Consider the following 15,766-nt stretch of genomic DNA (forward strand, 5'->3'; position numbering starts at 1 on the left):
CAATAGTGGGGGACAGGCAAACTTTGCAGGACTCCAAAGGACCTGCCTGTTCCTAGTGATTGAAAACACAATACTGAAGCACTACTCCCTACTGGCAGGAATGAGGTTGGAGGATTTATGCTTAGCTCAGGTTTTCAGGATACCAACAATGAATATGCATAAGATAGATTTGCATGCCCTACCTCCATTGTATGCAAATTTATCTCCATGTCATTTCATTGAACCTACAAATAGGTGGGAAAATGTGGGATATAAATGTAACAAATAAATAAATAAATTTATTACCACTTATCTTGAGTGGAGTACAAAATAAACACAAATCTCATATCAAAAGGAGTGAAGTGATCCACACTATACTATTATCATATGAACTCCACTGTAATAGTGCTGAAAAATTCTTAACAACAGTGAAATGTGATTCACATTCTTAAATCAAAAAGGAGGAAAAATAGTCTCAGGCCTATAGTGGGTGTTAATACATACACCTCCAGCTCTCAATCATCAGCTTTTCGATAAACCTCTCCTTCTTTGTTTATTATTATTTCAAAACTCTTGCACTTCTTATGTATCAATGTTCTTTTTTAATTTTTTACTTAACTTCAGTTCAATGTCAAACTGGTCACCCCAACACTGGCCAACGTTTTGCAGTGCCTTGTCCCGCTGCTTCAGAGGAACCCCTGGCTTAGAGGGAATATTGATGCTGTATATCTCATTGGGGAGTAAGACATCTTAAGGTTGAAATTATCAAGTAAAATGTTGTTAGTTAGCAATTTTGTTGGCTTATTGGTTTAATCGATATTGATAATGAGTGTGACTATGCTGCAACCATAATAATAACGTGGCTCTGGTCAACGTTTTGGGCAGACTGGATGGACTGTGCCATCATTTACTATGTTACTTTGCTTCTATGTTATATGCTAGGTAGGTTTCACTATGATTAAAAATGGCATACACTTTTTAAAAGCATCTTTTTTTCTCTCTAATTAAAATTAAGGGCGATTCCGACAACTAGAGATCCTGGATCAAGTTACAAGTGTCTTCTCGTCATTATTGAATAATGTTAATGCTGCCCAGAAGAAACTAGGAGCAAAGACAGAGGAGAACACAGCAGAGAATCACCAGAATAAGGCAAAGAGGACACGAGAGAGATGGAGAAGAATATGTCAGCTTCTCAGAAAAACCTCTAGGCAGACCATGACGTATCAACCAAGCATCCAGGACACCCAAGTTCCAGAACTTTGCCAACGATATGAGGAACAATCCCCAGACTGCTACAAATTATTTGAGAAATCAAGGAAGCATTTCTCAGAAAACAGAACTAGGTCACTTTTAGGTGAGGACCAGTTGCCATCTGAAGACAATACATTGAAATCCTCACAGCCAGCAAAACCTCTTCGAGACTTTATGCAAACACCTGTAAAACAAGCTCACCTTACTTTTCAATCAGAGATACCAATCAGAGAGAGAGTGTGGAAAAAAGCTGAACTACTTTTGGAAAAAACGCTTAGAAAGACCTCTGGCATAGAAGGCCAGTCTCCAGATTCATTTGAAATGGAAGAGGTAAGATCCCTAGTTCATGTAATATAAATGTTTTGCAGTCATAAAACAAATGTTATACAAATTACCTTCTTTATTAAAATTGTGCATTTTGTAGTTCGCCTATGAGCCTTTTAATGCAATGGTGTATGATAGTCTTTAGATCATGTCTTCTACCAGAAAAACATTTAGATCCCAATATTTAGATAGCCGGGCTATGTCCCATGGTCCACTGTAAACCCAGATATTCAATGCCAGTCTGTTTCCAGTGACCGGCATTGAATATCCGGTTTAACTTTGTCCAGTCTGACTTTAACCAGCCTAGTTGATATTCAGTACTGGCTGGTTAAAGTCAGGCTGGCCACAGTCATTCTACCTATTGTGGAGCCAAATATGGCCACCAAACTTGGCCGGTCTGATTTTGAAAATCGGCGGATAGATGGTTATATCACCCGATATAGCCCCTAACCGGCGATATTCAGTGCCAGAAAACTGGCTATCCGGCACTGAATACTGCCAGATAACCACCTAAGTGCCATTTTAGCAGCCATTTTCTTTTAAATATCGGGCATATACAGTTTTTCCCACATTCTATAAAGGGTGTGGATCCCAGATTAGCACGCAAAAAAATAATTAGTTACTGAGCTCCAATGATTTAATTTTTGGAGTTAACAAGCATTTAATTGGCACTGATCTGGCTGCATGCTGTTCTGTAACAATGGAAGCCTACACTGGATTACATGCAACTCAAAAGGGGATGTGGCCATGGGAGGAGGGTACATGGGCAGGTCAGGGGTGCTCACAAAAGATATGCACAGTGTTCCAGAATAGCAGGGATCCACACCCAACTCGTGTGCCAGGATTTACACCAGGTTTCAGCTGGTGTAAGTCCTCACCCCCAAAGTTGAGTGCAGAATTTGGTGATCAGTGCTGTTCTATAAAGAGCACTCATCCTGGTGCATGCTTTATAGAATAGGATTGAACAGCGTCATGCATAGGTTCCCCCCTTTCTCATTAGGGATGGGCTATTGGTTGCAATGATATGAGAAATGTCAAAACAACATGTCCCATGCCATTGCATGTCATTAACAAGTGAAAATGAGCAGAAAAACCGTGACATGTTGGGCTTTTATTTTTCATTAATAATTTGCACTCTTTTCCTGATAGTGCACACATGCACAAACCATCATATATGCGCACACTGTTGGAAAAAGATTGCACATTCTCGATGACATAGCTCCCATAAGGGCCCTTTTACTAAGCTGTGATAAAAAAAAGTGGCCTGCGGTAGTTTGGAAGCGTGAAATTGGCGCACATTGGGCCTCTTTATTACTGTGGCTGAGAAAAAAAAGCTTTTTTTTTAAAAAAAATGGGGCAGTAAATGGCCATGTGCTAAAATTAAAAGTAGCGTGCAGCTATTTACGGCTTTAGCCCTTACCGCCACTCACTGACCTAGCGGTAAGGGCTGATGCAGTAATCATGCAGCATGCACCAATATTGCCTTGCTGCCGATTACCACTAAGAACGCCACCCGTGGTAGAAAATAGAAAAATATTTTCTACCACGGGAAACAACATGCACCAACTTTGGAATTGCCACGGGTTGCCCGTGTTACCCCAGTACTAGTGCCGATTTGGTGCTCGCTACCCGAGCATTAGCCCTACCAATGCTTAGTAAAAGGGTTCCATAATGAAGAAAGTCTGGAAAAAACAAACGCAACAAAAATTGCTGGAAACAACACAAAATGAAACTTTTCTAGCTGCCCATCGCTATTTGTCGTGCTGTCCTTGTTGTTATGGTATCTGTACACAGATCAGTTCCAACCCTATATTTTTGTATGAGTCGTTTTACTGTTTGCAGTGCACCATTGATGAGACAAAGCTATAACCTTGCAGGTGTCTTTTTTTTATTTTATTCAAATTTTGGGCAGTATGGTATATTGAAGGTTTACCCTGATGCCAAGAGGCACAGTTCTTTACTACTGCAAATATTTGGGGCCCATTTACTAAGGCACGTTAAGATTTGCAGTCAACACAGTTTAACGCAAGATTTTCCCATGCATTAACTGCAAATCTAGGGTCCTTTTATAAAGCTGTGGCAAAAGAGGGCCTGCACTGGCGTTGGCACGCGTTTTTGTCCTGCGCCAAGGCCCCTCTTTACCGCAACAGGTAAAAGGCAGGTCTTTGTTTTTTCAAGAAATGGCCGTGCGGCAAGTGAAGCACTTGCCGCACGACCATTTCGGGGGAAGCATTTACTGCCACCCATTGAGGTGGCGGTAAGAGCTGCTGCGCTAACCCGGCGGTTACCGGGCAGTGATTTCTGCTGGGTACACACCGGCACTACGAAAATTGAAATATTTTTGTAGCGCCGGAAATGGTGTGTGCTGGGAGAGGGAACTACTGCCAGGCTGCTGCGCTAGCCTGGCGGTACTTCCCTTTTAGCGAACAGCAAGTCCACGTTGGACTTACCACCACTTCGTAACAGGGGTCTCTAATGCAGCACGTTTTTACATTTTTTTTCAATTTTATTTTGCATGTTGTGCTTTAATTTGATTAGTGCATGGTATCTGCCTAGAGTTAACGTAGGAGCACATACCATCTTCTGCTTAGAGGGTGCTAAGTGCTCCTGCATTAGCCAGGTAGCATGCATTAAGTACAATTCACTATTTGGCTACCATGTCTATGTAATAAAGAAAAAAACTGGGAATTTATATCAAATCCTCCCTGGAAACATATATATTCAATATTAACCTATCAAGAATAAGTACCAATCCATGCCCATATCATGCCCCCTCCCAAAAATATTTTTGAAAAATGTCTAATGTGCAGTATAGCGAAACAGGACAAATAACCTGTTTTCACATGCTAATCGCGTGTTAGGGGGCTTAATGCCTTTTAGTAAAAGGACCCCTTTATTAGCAGCATGCCATTTCTGTTTTATTTATTTATTTATTTATTTATTGCATTTGTATCCCACATTTTCCCACCTCTTTGCAGGCTCAATGTGGCTTACAATACATCATGTATGGTGGCAATATATAAGAGAATATACCTTTGGTATTACATAAGGATATTGGGTAACATGATAATGATGAAACATGATAGCAGTGTAGCAAGCAAATATTATAAGACAATTCTGGATATATGTGTAGGAGTTCACATTTGTTGATCTTTGTGGTATGCCTTGTTGAAGAGATGGGTCTTCAGTTCAGTTTTGATAGGCATGCATGAAGAAGCCTCAGCATAAGCAAAGAATGCTTGGAGGTGTTCCCAATGTAAACACGAGCACAGATTTTCTCAGTCCATTGGAATTCATTGGCAAGATAATGTCAGTGCAAGCTAATTTAGGGGCCTTATCACTAAGCCATGGCAAAAAGTGGCTTGCAGCGCCTGGCTAGTTTTTGCTGTGTCCTGGAAAAGGGCCATATTTTAAGGGGTCGGAAAATGGACGTGCGGCAAAATAAAAACCAGCACGCATCCATTTTCAGCCTGACACCTTACCACCACCCATTGACTTAGCGGTAAGGTCTCACGCGCTACCCGGGTAGTAGGCATGCTACGTGCACCCACTGCTATTTACCGCCAGGTAAGAGCCACATGGTAAAATATTTTCTACCGTGTGTTTTCGACGTGCACCAAATTCAGAATTACCACCTGGGGCACACGGTAGTCAGGCAGTAATACTGATTGGCGGGTGTAGTCTATAACAAAGCACATCGATTTTTGAAACATCCACGCCCTGCCTATGGCCATGCCCCCTTTTCAACTATGCAACTTAGAATTTAAGCAAACCATGTTACGGAATACACTTAGCGAGTTGTGTGCGTAAATCTTAATGCCGATTAGTGCTGCTAATTGCTTGTTAACATACAGATAATTATGATTCTTATAAAATTCGTTTACAGGAATATTGCTGGATGTGAAACAGTTCATATTTCCAGGAGAAAATTTCTAATGCTTTGAACCGGCTGCAGGAATTATTTACAACAGTTAATTTTTTGATTCAGAATAAGAAAGTCAGTTCATTGAGGAGTGATTTGACAGCTGGGAATTTTGGTGATTATTTTACTTGAAAAGTAGAAGCTTTGTTGCATCAACTGTCATCTTTTTCAGTGGTGAAATCAGGGCAAGATGTGAATGCTTTTAAAGTGACTGATACCTCAGATTTGCTATGCATGTTAACATCTTTGAGACCTATTGTTCATGCTCTTCTGTGGAGTTAAAAGGTTTGGAGGTTAAAATTGTTCATATTTTAGGTGAAATTGTGAATAGATTTTTGAATGAAGGCTGTTTGTCTTATTGTCTGAAAAAGGCTAAGCCATTATTGAAGAAGGATCCAAATATGTTTGCAAACTATCGCCCCTTTTCAGTGTTACCTGTACTGGCAAAAATTGTGGAGAAAGTTGTGCTAAAACAATTTCTTGAATTTGTGGATGAAAACCAATTGCTGGATGTGGGGCAGTTTGGTTTTCATAAAGGACACAGTTGTGAAACCTTCTTGTTTTGATGTTTTAAGACACGGTTTGGATGCCAGTATAATATATTGTTTTGTGTTGTTACATATCTCATCCGCATTTGACCCTGTTAATCATAGTGTTTTGTGTGAGAGGTTAGATGCCCTTGGAGTGAGGGGGAAAGTACATGGCTGGTTTGTATCCCATTTTTCTGGGTGGACTAGGCAAGTGAATTGGAAGGATATAGTGTCAGAGGTTTTTGAGGTAGATGTAGGAGTTCCACAGGGCTTGGCCCCAGCGTTATTATTAACTTATGTTTGACGCTGCTTTGTGCTGTGTTGCACGAGTTGGAGGTGGAATTTAAATTGTGTGCTGATGACATTCAGGGGTTTTTTTTCCTTGTAGATGTGAAATTTTCTACTGGCCGAGTGAAGTTGGATGTTTATTTAGGAAATACTAAGCAGTAGATTCAAGCAAATGACTTGGCTTTGAATTTGTTAAAGACGAAGTGATGATTATACCTAGGTCTGTTGATGTGGATTACAGCCCCATTGTTTTTGAGAGGATGTAAATCCCCATTAAAAATCAGATTATGAGTTTGGGTGTTACTATTGATTAGCAGTTGACAATGCAGGCACAAGTTTCTAGACAGGTACAGTTGTGCTTTTTTCAGTTCAAAATTTTAGAGTAAGTTGAAACCGTTATTGCCAAAGTATGATTTTCAGATCGTGGTTCAAAGCCTAGTGCTTACAAAAATAGACTACTGTAATAGTCTGTTTTGGGGGATATAAGAAGCTAGAATTCATGCAGTGCAGGTAGTACAGCATGCTGCAGTACTTATGATCTCTGGTTTGAGTCATTTTGAGTCTCTTACGGGTACGATGAAGGCACTCCATTGACTGCCATTTGCTTCTAGAGTTTGTTTTAAATTGTTATTATTATTTTTAAGACCCTACATGATTCATTTCCCACCTATTTTAAAAGGTGTTGCAATGCCTACATGGGCATTGTGTTCTATGAATTCACAACAACCAATTATTCTGTCATTGAGGCAATTGCCTTTTTCTGCTACTGCGAAGGCAGCATTATCTTATGTCGGCCCTATTGGTTGGAATGAGACTTCATCTGCTGTAGGGGCTTGATATTTTTAAGAAACAGTTAAAGGCATTTGCACAGGCATATTTTAGGATTTAGATAAACATGCATTCTTATGAGGATGAAGAAACAGTATTTTAAATTATATATGATGACTATTTTGTGCATATATGTGATTTGTTTGAATTATTCTATATGTTTGCTTTGTAACCTGCCTAGTTAACAGGCAGGCTATACATTTTTAAATAAAATAAAAAATGACATGGCCAGTCCTATTAGAGCAGCAAGCAGGTCCCTGGAGTAGTCAGTTTGGGGAGCGGCTACTCTCCTGGTGATCCACCTAGCTATTCCTCTGGCTAAATGTACTAGCAAACATTCATGTTTCAGTGATTTTCAAACATAACAGAACAAATTCCATTGTTTCTTTAACTGTATAAAATTGTAAATCATCAGTGTAACCTTTATATGACACTCCAAGCCCTGTTAACAAATGACAAACTGGTTAGATGTAGATATTAAATGACAGTGCAGATCCCTGAGGAACACCTGTAATCAGTATAAACCTTGAAGAACTATTGTAACTGTAAAGTTTATCACACCTGAGAGAGATCCAGTCAGCCCTCTTGAAACTGAAATATTGACCTTCTGTATTATAGCAAGTCTAATATCTAGAGTCTCTTTTCCCAGGATAGACCTTTAGTACTTAGGAGTTTTGATCTTATGGATTTTCCCCTCCTTCCCTAGGAAAAACACAGCAGACATTAGGAATTATTTATGATACTGTTTGCAAAGACTTTTTTTTAAAAAAATGTATTCTTTCCAATCATGAATTACCCCTGCAAAGGTTTGAAACATAAATAAATGATAAGGAATACAAATTCAAATTCGCAATAAAATAATAAAACACACAATACATATAGAGAAGGGAAGAGAAGAGATTTTGGATTCAGAAAGGCTTGAAGGATGAGGGTTACAGAGGGAGGGGAGGGAGGGAGGAAGGAAGGAGGGCTGCACCCGTGGGGATCAGAAGGGAGACATGCTGGAGTCACGGGGGGGGGGGGGGGTAGGATTGGTGTTGGACTCACCAGGGATGTGGGGGTGGGGAAGAGATGCTGGACTTACCGGTGGGGGTAAGTGTGCTGAACTCATCAAGAGGGAGAAAGAGAGGGAGAGGTTGAGGTTCTGGACCTGTGGGGGTGGAGGACAGGAGAGATGCTGGACTATGGGTGAGGGAACAGGAGAGAGAGAGAGGAAGTGCTGGACTAGGGAGTAGGGAACTGGGGAGAGGGGAGGAGATAGGGAGAAATGCCAGCCTGTGGGGAATGGATAGAAGAGAAGGGAAGAGATACTGGGCTGAATCAGAGAGGTCAGAGACAGAGAGATGCTCAACCACATGAGGGTGGAGTAGTTGAAGCATAAGAGAGATCATGTTGGGCAGGAAGGACAGAGAGTGGGAAGAAGGGACAGGGACACAAGGGAGATCTGGGTATGGGGGAGCATTGGAACATGGACACAGATGGGTGATTTTGGATGGGGTAGGTATACAAAAGTATAATGCTGGATACAGAGAGGGGGTATGAACAGGTACACAGCAGGGGTGTTAGACACTGGGAGGGATAAGGACACAAAGGAGTGATGCTAGATATAGGAGGATAAGGAAACAGGGACAATCCTGAATGAGGGTGGGGACAGGGATACAGAGGTGATAGAAATGGAGGGATAGGGATACAGAGGGGCAATGCTGAACATAGGAGGAGGGATATAGACATAAAAGAGAGATGCTGGACAGGGGAAGATAGGGAGGGGAGATGTTGAACATAGAGAAGATGGTTGATATATAGAGAGAAATAATAAATGTCAACTGGACAGGCTACACTGGCAAGGAAAACAACCCCCCCCCCCCCCCCCCCCCCCAGAAAACGGAAACCAGGACCAACACAATAAGAAAAATGAAATGAGCAAAGATAGAAAAAAAATATTTTCTATTTATTGATTGGAATATGTCAGGGGCCTGTGAGAAAAACTTCATTCATTGGCCTTCAATCTCCATCATTGCGGTGGTAAATCATTGGGATGGACCAACCTTGGCGTTTCTGGTTAGTTTAGCATTGATTTTCAGCACTAGGCTCATTAATTAAGCTCATAAATCTGGGCAAAACAATGGCAGTCCTAAATTTATAAATATGCTACGCCATTTTAGATAGGTCATATAAGTAGGAATTGAGACATACAGGTCATAGCATCTCAATTTTCCTCTGTATTTTAGAACATAATCTGTGGACGAAGAGCCTGTTCTAAAATACAGGGAAATGGATGTTTATAAGCTGGGTGCATGCAGCATAAGCAGCCATGAAAATATATATATATAGAAGATAGATGTTTAGAAAGCAGGCACATAACTGCTTATGTGTCTAAGATTGCAAAGATAACCAGTTATGTTCTGATGCTGTCACAGTGACCTGTTAACCATGGCAGTCTGAGATTTGGGAGGGGGGTGTCAAAAACCACTGAGGGATTAAGGAGCAACTCCCCCACTCATCACTCCAGTGGAGTGCTGCTCAATAGCAGCTATTCACTAAATCCTAAGGGGGTCTTTTACAAAGGCATGCTGGTGTTTGTAGTTCACGCTAATGATTAGCATGTGCTAAATACTAAAGACACCCATAGAAATATATGGGCATCTCTAGCCTTTGACGCACATTTATTTTTAGCGCATAATAAACACACGCTTGTCTTTATAAAAAGACCTCTAAATGTGCTTGGGAGCAGGTGTAACTTCCAATGTGGATCTTTAGAAAATAGATATTTGTCCCCTTCTGAAATGGAGACTAAGGGGCCCTTTTACTACGCAGTTGTTCCTACTCCCAGTGCATGACATTTCCGGCACGACAACATTTTTTTTATTTTAGTAGTGCTGGGCTTACCTGGTGGTAATCGGGCAGTGAGAGGTTACCGCTGGGTTAGCGCAGGAGCCCTTACCGTCACCTAAATAGGTGATGATAAGGGCTCTCCATGGAAATGGCTGCATGTCAATGCCTGTAATTAGCACAGGGCCATTTCTTTTTTTCGGCCAAAAACAATCTTTTACCCGCTGCGGTAAAAGGGGACCTCGGCGTGCAGCAAATCCACGTGCTGACACCACCACAGGCCCCCCCTATTACTGCAGCTTGGTAAAAGGGACCCTAAATATCTGTGAAATTTCCATGCCCTTGTGCTGCCCAAAACAAGCTCCGTTGCCATTTGCACTCAGTTGGGTCTAATATATGGATATCCTTGGCATTGTAAAATTGGAACTTATACAAGATAAATGTTTAAGTATCAGTTTTTGAACATATTAAACCCTAACAAGGCTTGTAAAATGAGGACCATAATTTTTTCTTAGGGAATAGAAATCCTTGGGAGATGTACAGTATGTGTTAGGCGGGGAGAATCTGATAGGTACGGACGGGGAGAGGGATCTTGGGGTGATAGTATCTGAGGATCTGAAGGCGACGAAACAGTGTGACAAGGCGGTGGCCGTAGCTAGAAGGTTGTTAGGCTGTATAGAGAGAGGTGTGACCAGCAGAAGAAAGGAGGTGTTGATGCCCCTGTATAAGTCGTTGGTGAGGCCCCACCTAGAGTATTGTGTTCAGTTTTGGAGGCCGTACCTTGCGAAGGATGTTAAAAGAATTGAAGCGGTGCAAAGAAAAGCTACGAGAATGGTAAGGGATATGCGTTACAAGATGTATGAGGAGAGACTTGATGACCTGAACATGTATACCCTGGAAGAAAGGAGAAACAGGGGTGATATGATACAGACGTTCAAATATTTGAAAAGTATTAATCCGCAAACAAACCTTTTCTGGAGGTGCGAAGGCGGTAGAACGAGAGGACATGAAATGAGATTGAAGGGGGGCAGACTCAAGAAAAATGTCAGGAAGTATTTTTTCACGGATGCTTGGAATGCCCTCCCGCGGGAGGTGGTGGAAATGAAAACGGTAACAGAATTCAAACACGGATGGAATAAACATAAAGGAATCCTGTTCAGAAGGAATGGATCCTAAGGAGCTTAGCCGAGATTGGGTGGCAGAGCCGGTGGCGGGAGGCGGGGATAGTGCTGGGCAGACTTATATGGTCTGTGCCCTGAAGAGGACAGGTACAAATCAAAGTAGGGTATACACAAAAAGTAGCACATATGAGTTTATCTTGTTGGGCAGACTGGATGGACCATGCAGTTTTTTTTCTGCCTTCATTTACTATGTTACTATGTTTAAGCTCCTAATTTAAGATGAATTTTTCGCTGAAAACTTAGAGGGGCATTTTCAAAAAAAATATCTAAGTTCAAACCCCCCCCCCCCCCCAAAACTATCCTACTTTTGACATCCAAAAAAAACCCATTCATCTCACAGCCATAATCAAACAGAAAAAAACCCATTTAGATTTCCTGTTCAGTTATGGCCTTGAGATGAATGGTTTTGCACTGAAAAAGTCCAAAATGAATTGCTATTTTCCAAAGTTAAATGTTCAACATTTGAATGACAAAAAAACAGTGACATGAACGTGTGCCTGGCATCATTTTCAAAGATATGGCCACACAGATGTCCCTGCAGAACAGAGGAGTAGCCTGGTAGTTAGTGCAGTGGACTTTAAACCAAGGGACATAGGTTCACCATTGTTTCCCCCTAAGCTGAGGGGGAGTCCTCCAACTGAATTGCTGCCAGTGGGGGGGGGGGGGGTGCTTCAATACGGTGTTTTCAATCACTAGGGACAGGCAGGTTCTCTGGAGTCCTGCTGAACTTGTCTGTTCCTCATTATTGAAAGTATGATAGTGAAACAGCAGCACCTACTGGCAGGATTGTAGGTGGAGGACTCCCACTCAGCTTTGAGGGAACAATGGCTCAAACCCCACTATAACTCTTTTTTTGTAAATGTGATCCCTCCAGGACCTGAAAAATACCTACTGTACCTGCATGTACAGTACATCACCTCAATAGCCTTCAGGCTTGTAAATGCAGGAGCAGCCCAAGACAAGATTGCCACCTAAGGCAGGGCTGAGATTCTGCCCCCCAGGGTTCCCCCCCTTGCTTCCTCCATCCCGTTCCCTGATTTTACTTTCTTTTTATGTTTTTTAAAAGCCGGTAGCAGCAGCGATTCCCATACACTGCCCTGCCACTGGCACTGGCCTCTTCTCTACTGCGGCTGCCTCTGAGGAAACAGGAAGTTCATCAGAGAGGCGACCGCAGTAAAGGGAAGAGGTGAGTGCTGGTTGCAGGGCAGCGTATGGGAATTGCTGCCATTGCCAGCTTTTAAAAAAATGTAAAAAGAAGGTAAAATCGGGGAATGGGTAGAGGAAGGAAAGGGGGAGATGCCGCTCCCAGAACAGTGCCACCTGAGGCCCCCACCTCAGATGGCATAATGGTTGGGCTGCCCCTGTGCAGGTGGGTTATATATTTATGTACAGTAGATATTTTTCTGTTTCTGGAACCTAGGTCCCTTGGCTAATAGTCCACTGCACTAACCACTAGGCTACTCTCTGACCTGCTTGCTGCTTTGTTCAGAATGGCCATAATACCTGCAGCTGATATACAGCCTGGTTTTCCTTTTCAGTTTCAGTTTCAAGGGAGAGGGAATGGGGCAGCAACCACTGGAGGATTAAGGAGGGGTCATGCCTTATTCTCTCCAGTGGCCAGCTGCGCAATTAGAGCAACTTTTTGTAATTTGGACATGACTAAAACAGGTCTAGATTAAACATCCTTCTTTTTAGACATGACTGTTTCTTCCCATTTGAAAATCCCTGTTGGACATTGTGAAGAAACAGTGTGTTTAAGCCTGAAAAATGTATTGGATATTTTCCTGCATTGATTATGTTCTGAAGTGTATTTCTCCTATTTGGCCAGCAGGTGGTGCTTCTTTGCTGTAAAGCTGTTACAGAGAACTGAGTGTTCTTTTTCTTTAGTTTGACACAAACAAGAAGCAAGAAGCAGTATATATTTGAAATCTTGTTGAGTAGGCTCTGATTTGGACTTTACTGGTTTTCAGTTCTGTTTCAGGAGAGAGAGAAAGATCTTTGCTGAAGCCCTGGTGAACAGCTATATATGTCCTGATCTCCCTAGGTACTTTGTAGGAAGTATGCAAATGTTTAATTAGTTTTCTAATTGATCCATTTTTCATTTACTTGTTACTGTTTGCTAATTGCACATTTTTTGTCCACTGTTTCAAGTTCTGAGAATAAACACATTTGTTTGTTCGTTCTGCCTGTCTGGATTGATAAAGAATCCTGGTGGTTTGTGTGTTGGGTCTGTGAATGCTTTCTGGGAACTGTGGGACCACTGGGAGAATGGCTCCAGTAACCTAGAAATCACTGGGGGTAATTTGAGAGCAGGAGAATCACCCAGAGGTGGTTATGACCCAGTCAGTGGGAGGAGGGTGCTAGTGTAGAGCACAAATGGCAGGTGCAGGTGGACCTGAGCTGTGCTGGGGATAGACCCTCTAACTGGTCGCGGGGTAACCCCAGGCGGGTGGCTAAGTATTTTGTGACAACTGTCCTTCTTTTGGGCACTCTCTAGTCCCGCCTAATACATGGTCACAACATGCCCGCTTGCTATTTGAACAAACTGCAGTATGAAATATCAAACTTCTGACTTTCCAAAATCAGGATTTGGACATTTTTAGCAGATGGACCCTTTTTTAGGCATTTTAAGACACCTGTCTGCTTTGAAAATTAGCACCATAGTCTCTTAAATTTGGCTGAAAATAGGGCATAAATTTTGGAGTCTATTTAGGATCATAAATTTAGAAGCCTTTTTTTAATATCAGGCCCTAAGTTTGTACCTAAGACATTGGATGGTTAAATGACGTTCTCAATATTACAGGAAGCCAAGAACGGAACTGTTTGCCATTGCAATGTACATACTGAAAAGATAATGCATTCATCAGAAATACAGTGCAGGTCACACAGTTATCAGTTTAATCCTATGTTATAAATTTATAATTGACTCATTGGAGAAATTACTAAGAGCTATTCCATTGAGGACTCAGGAGAAATGAAGATGGTTTTTGCAATGTGTGTATACTACTATAACTGTCCACTGGAAATTGGGTTAAGCGTACTAAGTCAAAAGTGGTTTAGACATTAAGGAGAGAAATTTTCAAACTGTGTTTAAAAGTGGGAAAGCAGCGTTATTCCATGGGCCCGGGAGCAGCTGGCCACCAAGCCACATCCCGATGCTCCTAGCCTGCAATTTATAGGGGTCAGCATCGTTTATACAGAAACATGAACCCTAGCAGTATTACCAGAAAACTATTGTTAGGAGTCACCAGCACCATTTTGGATGAAGGCACTGGCAAGTACAGGAGCAAACAGGGATTGCTTCGGCCAGCACCACTGGAAACTGGGGATTTTGACTTAGGTAGACTGGCGAGGGGGGGGGGGGCGGCTTTGGGGAGATGGTGGGGCCTGTGAGGGTCTTTGGTTAGGGAAGGGACAACTTTCAAGAGGGTTAGCCACTAGGGACCCTTTGAGTTGGAGGGACCTGGTTTTGGTACCACTGGGGGACGGATGGACTTGATTTGGGGATGCCTAAGAGAGGCTATAAAAATAAATTTTAGATATCCAGTAGATATTTTCTTGGTACTTAAATGAGCATACTTAACAAAAGACACAATTTTTTACACTTTTTCACTTATCAGCTCACACCTGCGTTTTTCCCATGAACCTCAGTGATGTTGATCGCCAACCATTTCAAAGTTTTAGCGATCTATAAATATCAACCTCTTCACTGGTTCATCTATCAATATCAATTTCTCTGATTTTCATTCAATTTTAGATTTTTACAGACTTATCTTGTAAACAATCTCTAGTCTTGCCGGACCAGGGGTTCACTTCCCGACATGCATGTTTCGCCCAAAACCGGGCTGTCTCAAGGACATCCCCTGAAACATATAAAAGCAATCAAAGTTAGCCAGACATAAGTATTAAATCTATATCTAGAGAACTTAATTTTAAAGTGACTTACCCCATAGTCTTTTTAGCATCAGCTTAGCAAAAGTAATTTATCAGCCAAGATGGCGCTAGCGTTATTTTTCCTCTATTAAGTACCTCCCACTTAATGACGTTTGCAGTGACATTTACAATGACGTTTTACAGAACACCCCGCCCCCTCATGGCCCCCCTCCAATAGTATTAATTCTCTTCTCCTATCAGAGGATCAAATGAGAGATGCCCACTCAATCTCGGCATTTAAACCCTTTGGCATAATTGTTTGCAACAAAAAGATATTAAATTGTTCCCTAAAATTCAACAGTTTCTTTAAAGACCCACCCTCCTCCCGATTCTCCAAACAATATCTACTGGATATCTAAAATGTATTTTGATGCTATTTAGAGGTTCCAGTTTGAACAATTATATATTGCCTGAATATTTAGTACAAATAAGAGAGGCTATAGGCATGAGGGAGCACTCTGTCCACTGCTCTTACTAAGGGATGCTGGCCCCTTTAACATGTGGTCTAGCAGCATTAGGCCACAGCTTAGAGGCCTGATATTCCTATAATGCAGCTTGCAGTGTGCATTCTGTGTTATAGTATACATGTAGTAATGAGCTTCTTTGCATGCATTTTCATGTTTTGCATCTCATTACTAGTTAGCATGGAGTTTCCTAAGTATCGCTGAATTAGGGCACCACAAGCACCTTTAGAGCCCTTT

General features: G+C 41.7%; 1 protein-coding gene across 1 annotated transcript in view; it reads left to right on the forward strand.

Moving 5' to 3' along the window:
* Nucleotides 1-15,766, forward strand: part of ITPRID1 (ITPR interacting domain containing 1) — a 249,370-nt gene that overhangs the window by 136,860 nt on the left and 96,744 nt on the right. Inside the window, exon 6 of the mRNA XM_030205640.1 lies at nt 995-1,560. Coding sequence (XP_030061500.1) covers nt 995-1,560 — 566 coding nt within the window. The remainder of the gene's footprint in view (nt 1-994; nt 1,561-15,766) is intronic.

Source organism: Microcaecilia unicolor, chromosome 1 (genome assembly GCF_901765095.1).
Source record: "Microcaecilia unicolor chromosome 1, aMicUni1.1, whole genome shotgun sequence".
NCBI classification, from domain to species: Eukaryota; Metazoa; Chordata; class Amphibia; order Gymnophiona; family Siphonopidae; genus Microcaecilia; species Microcaecilia unicolor.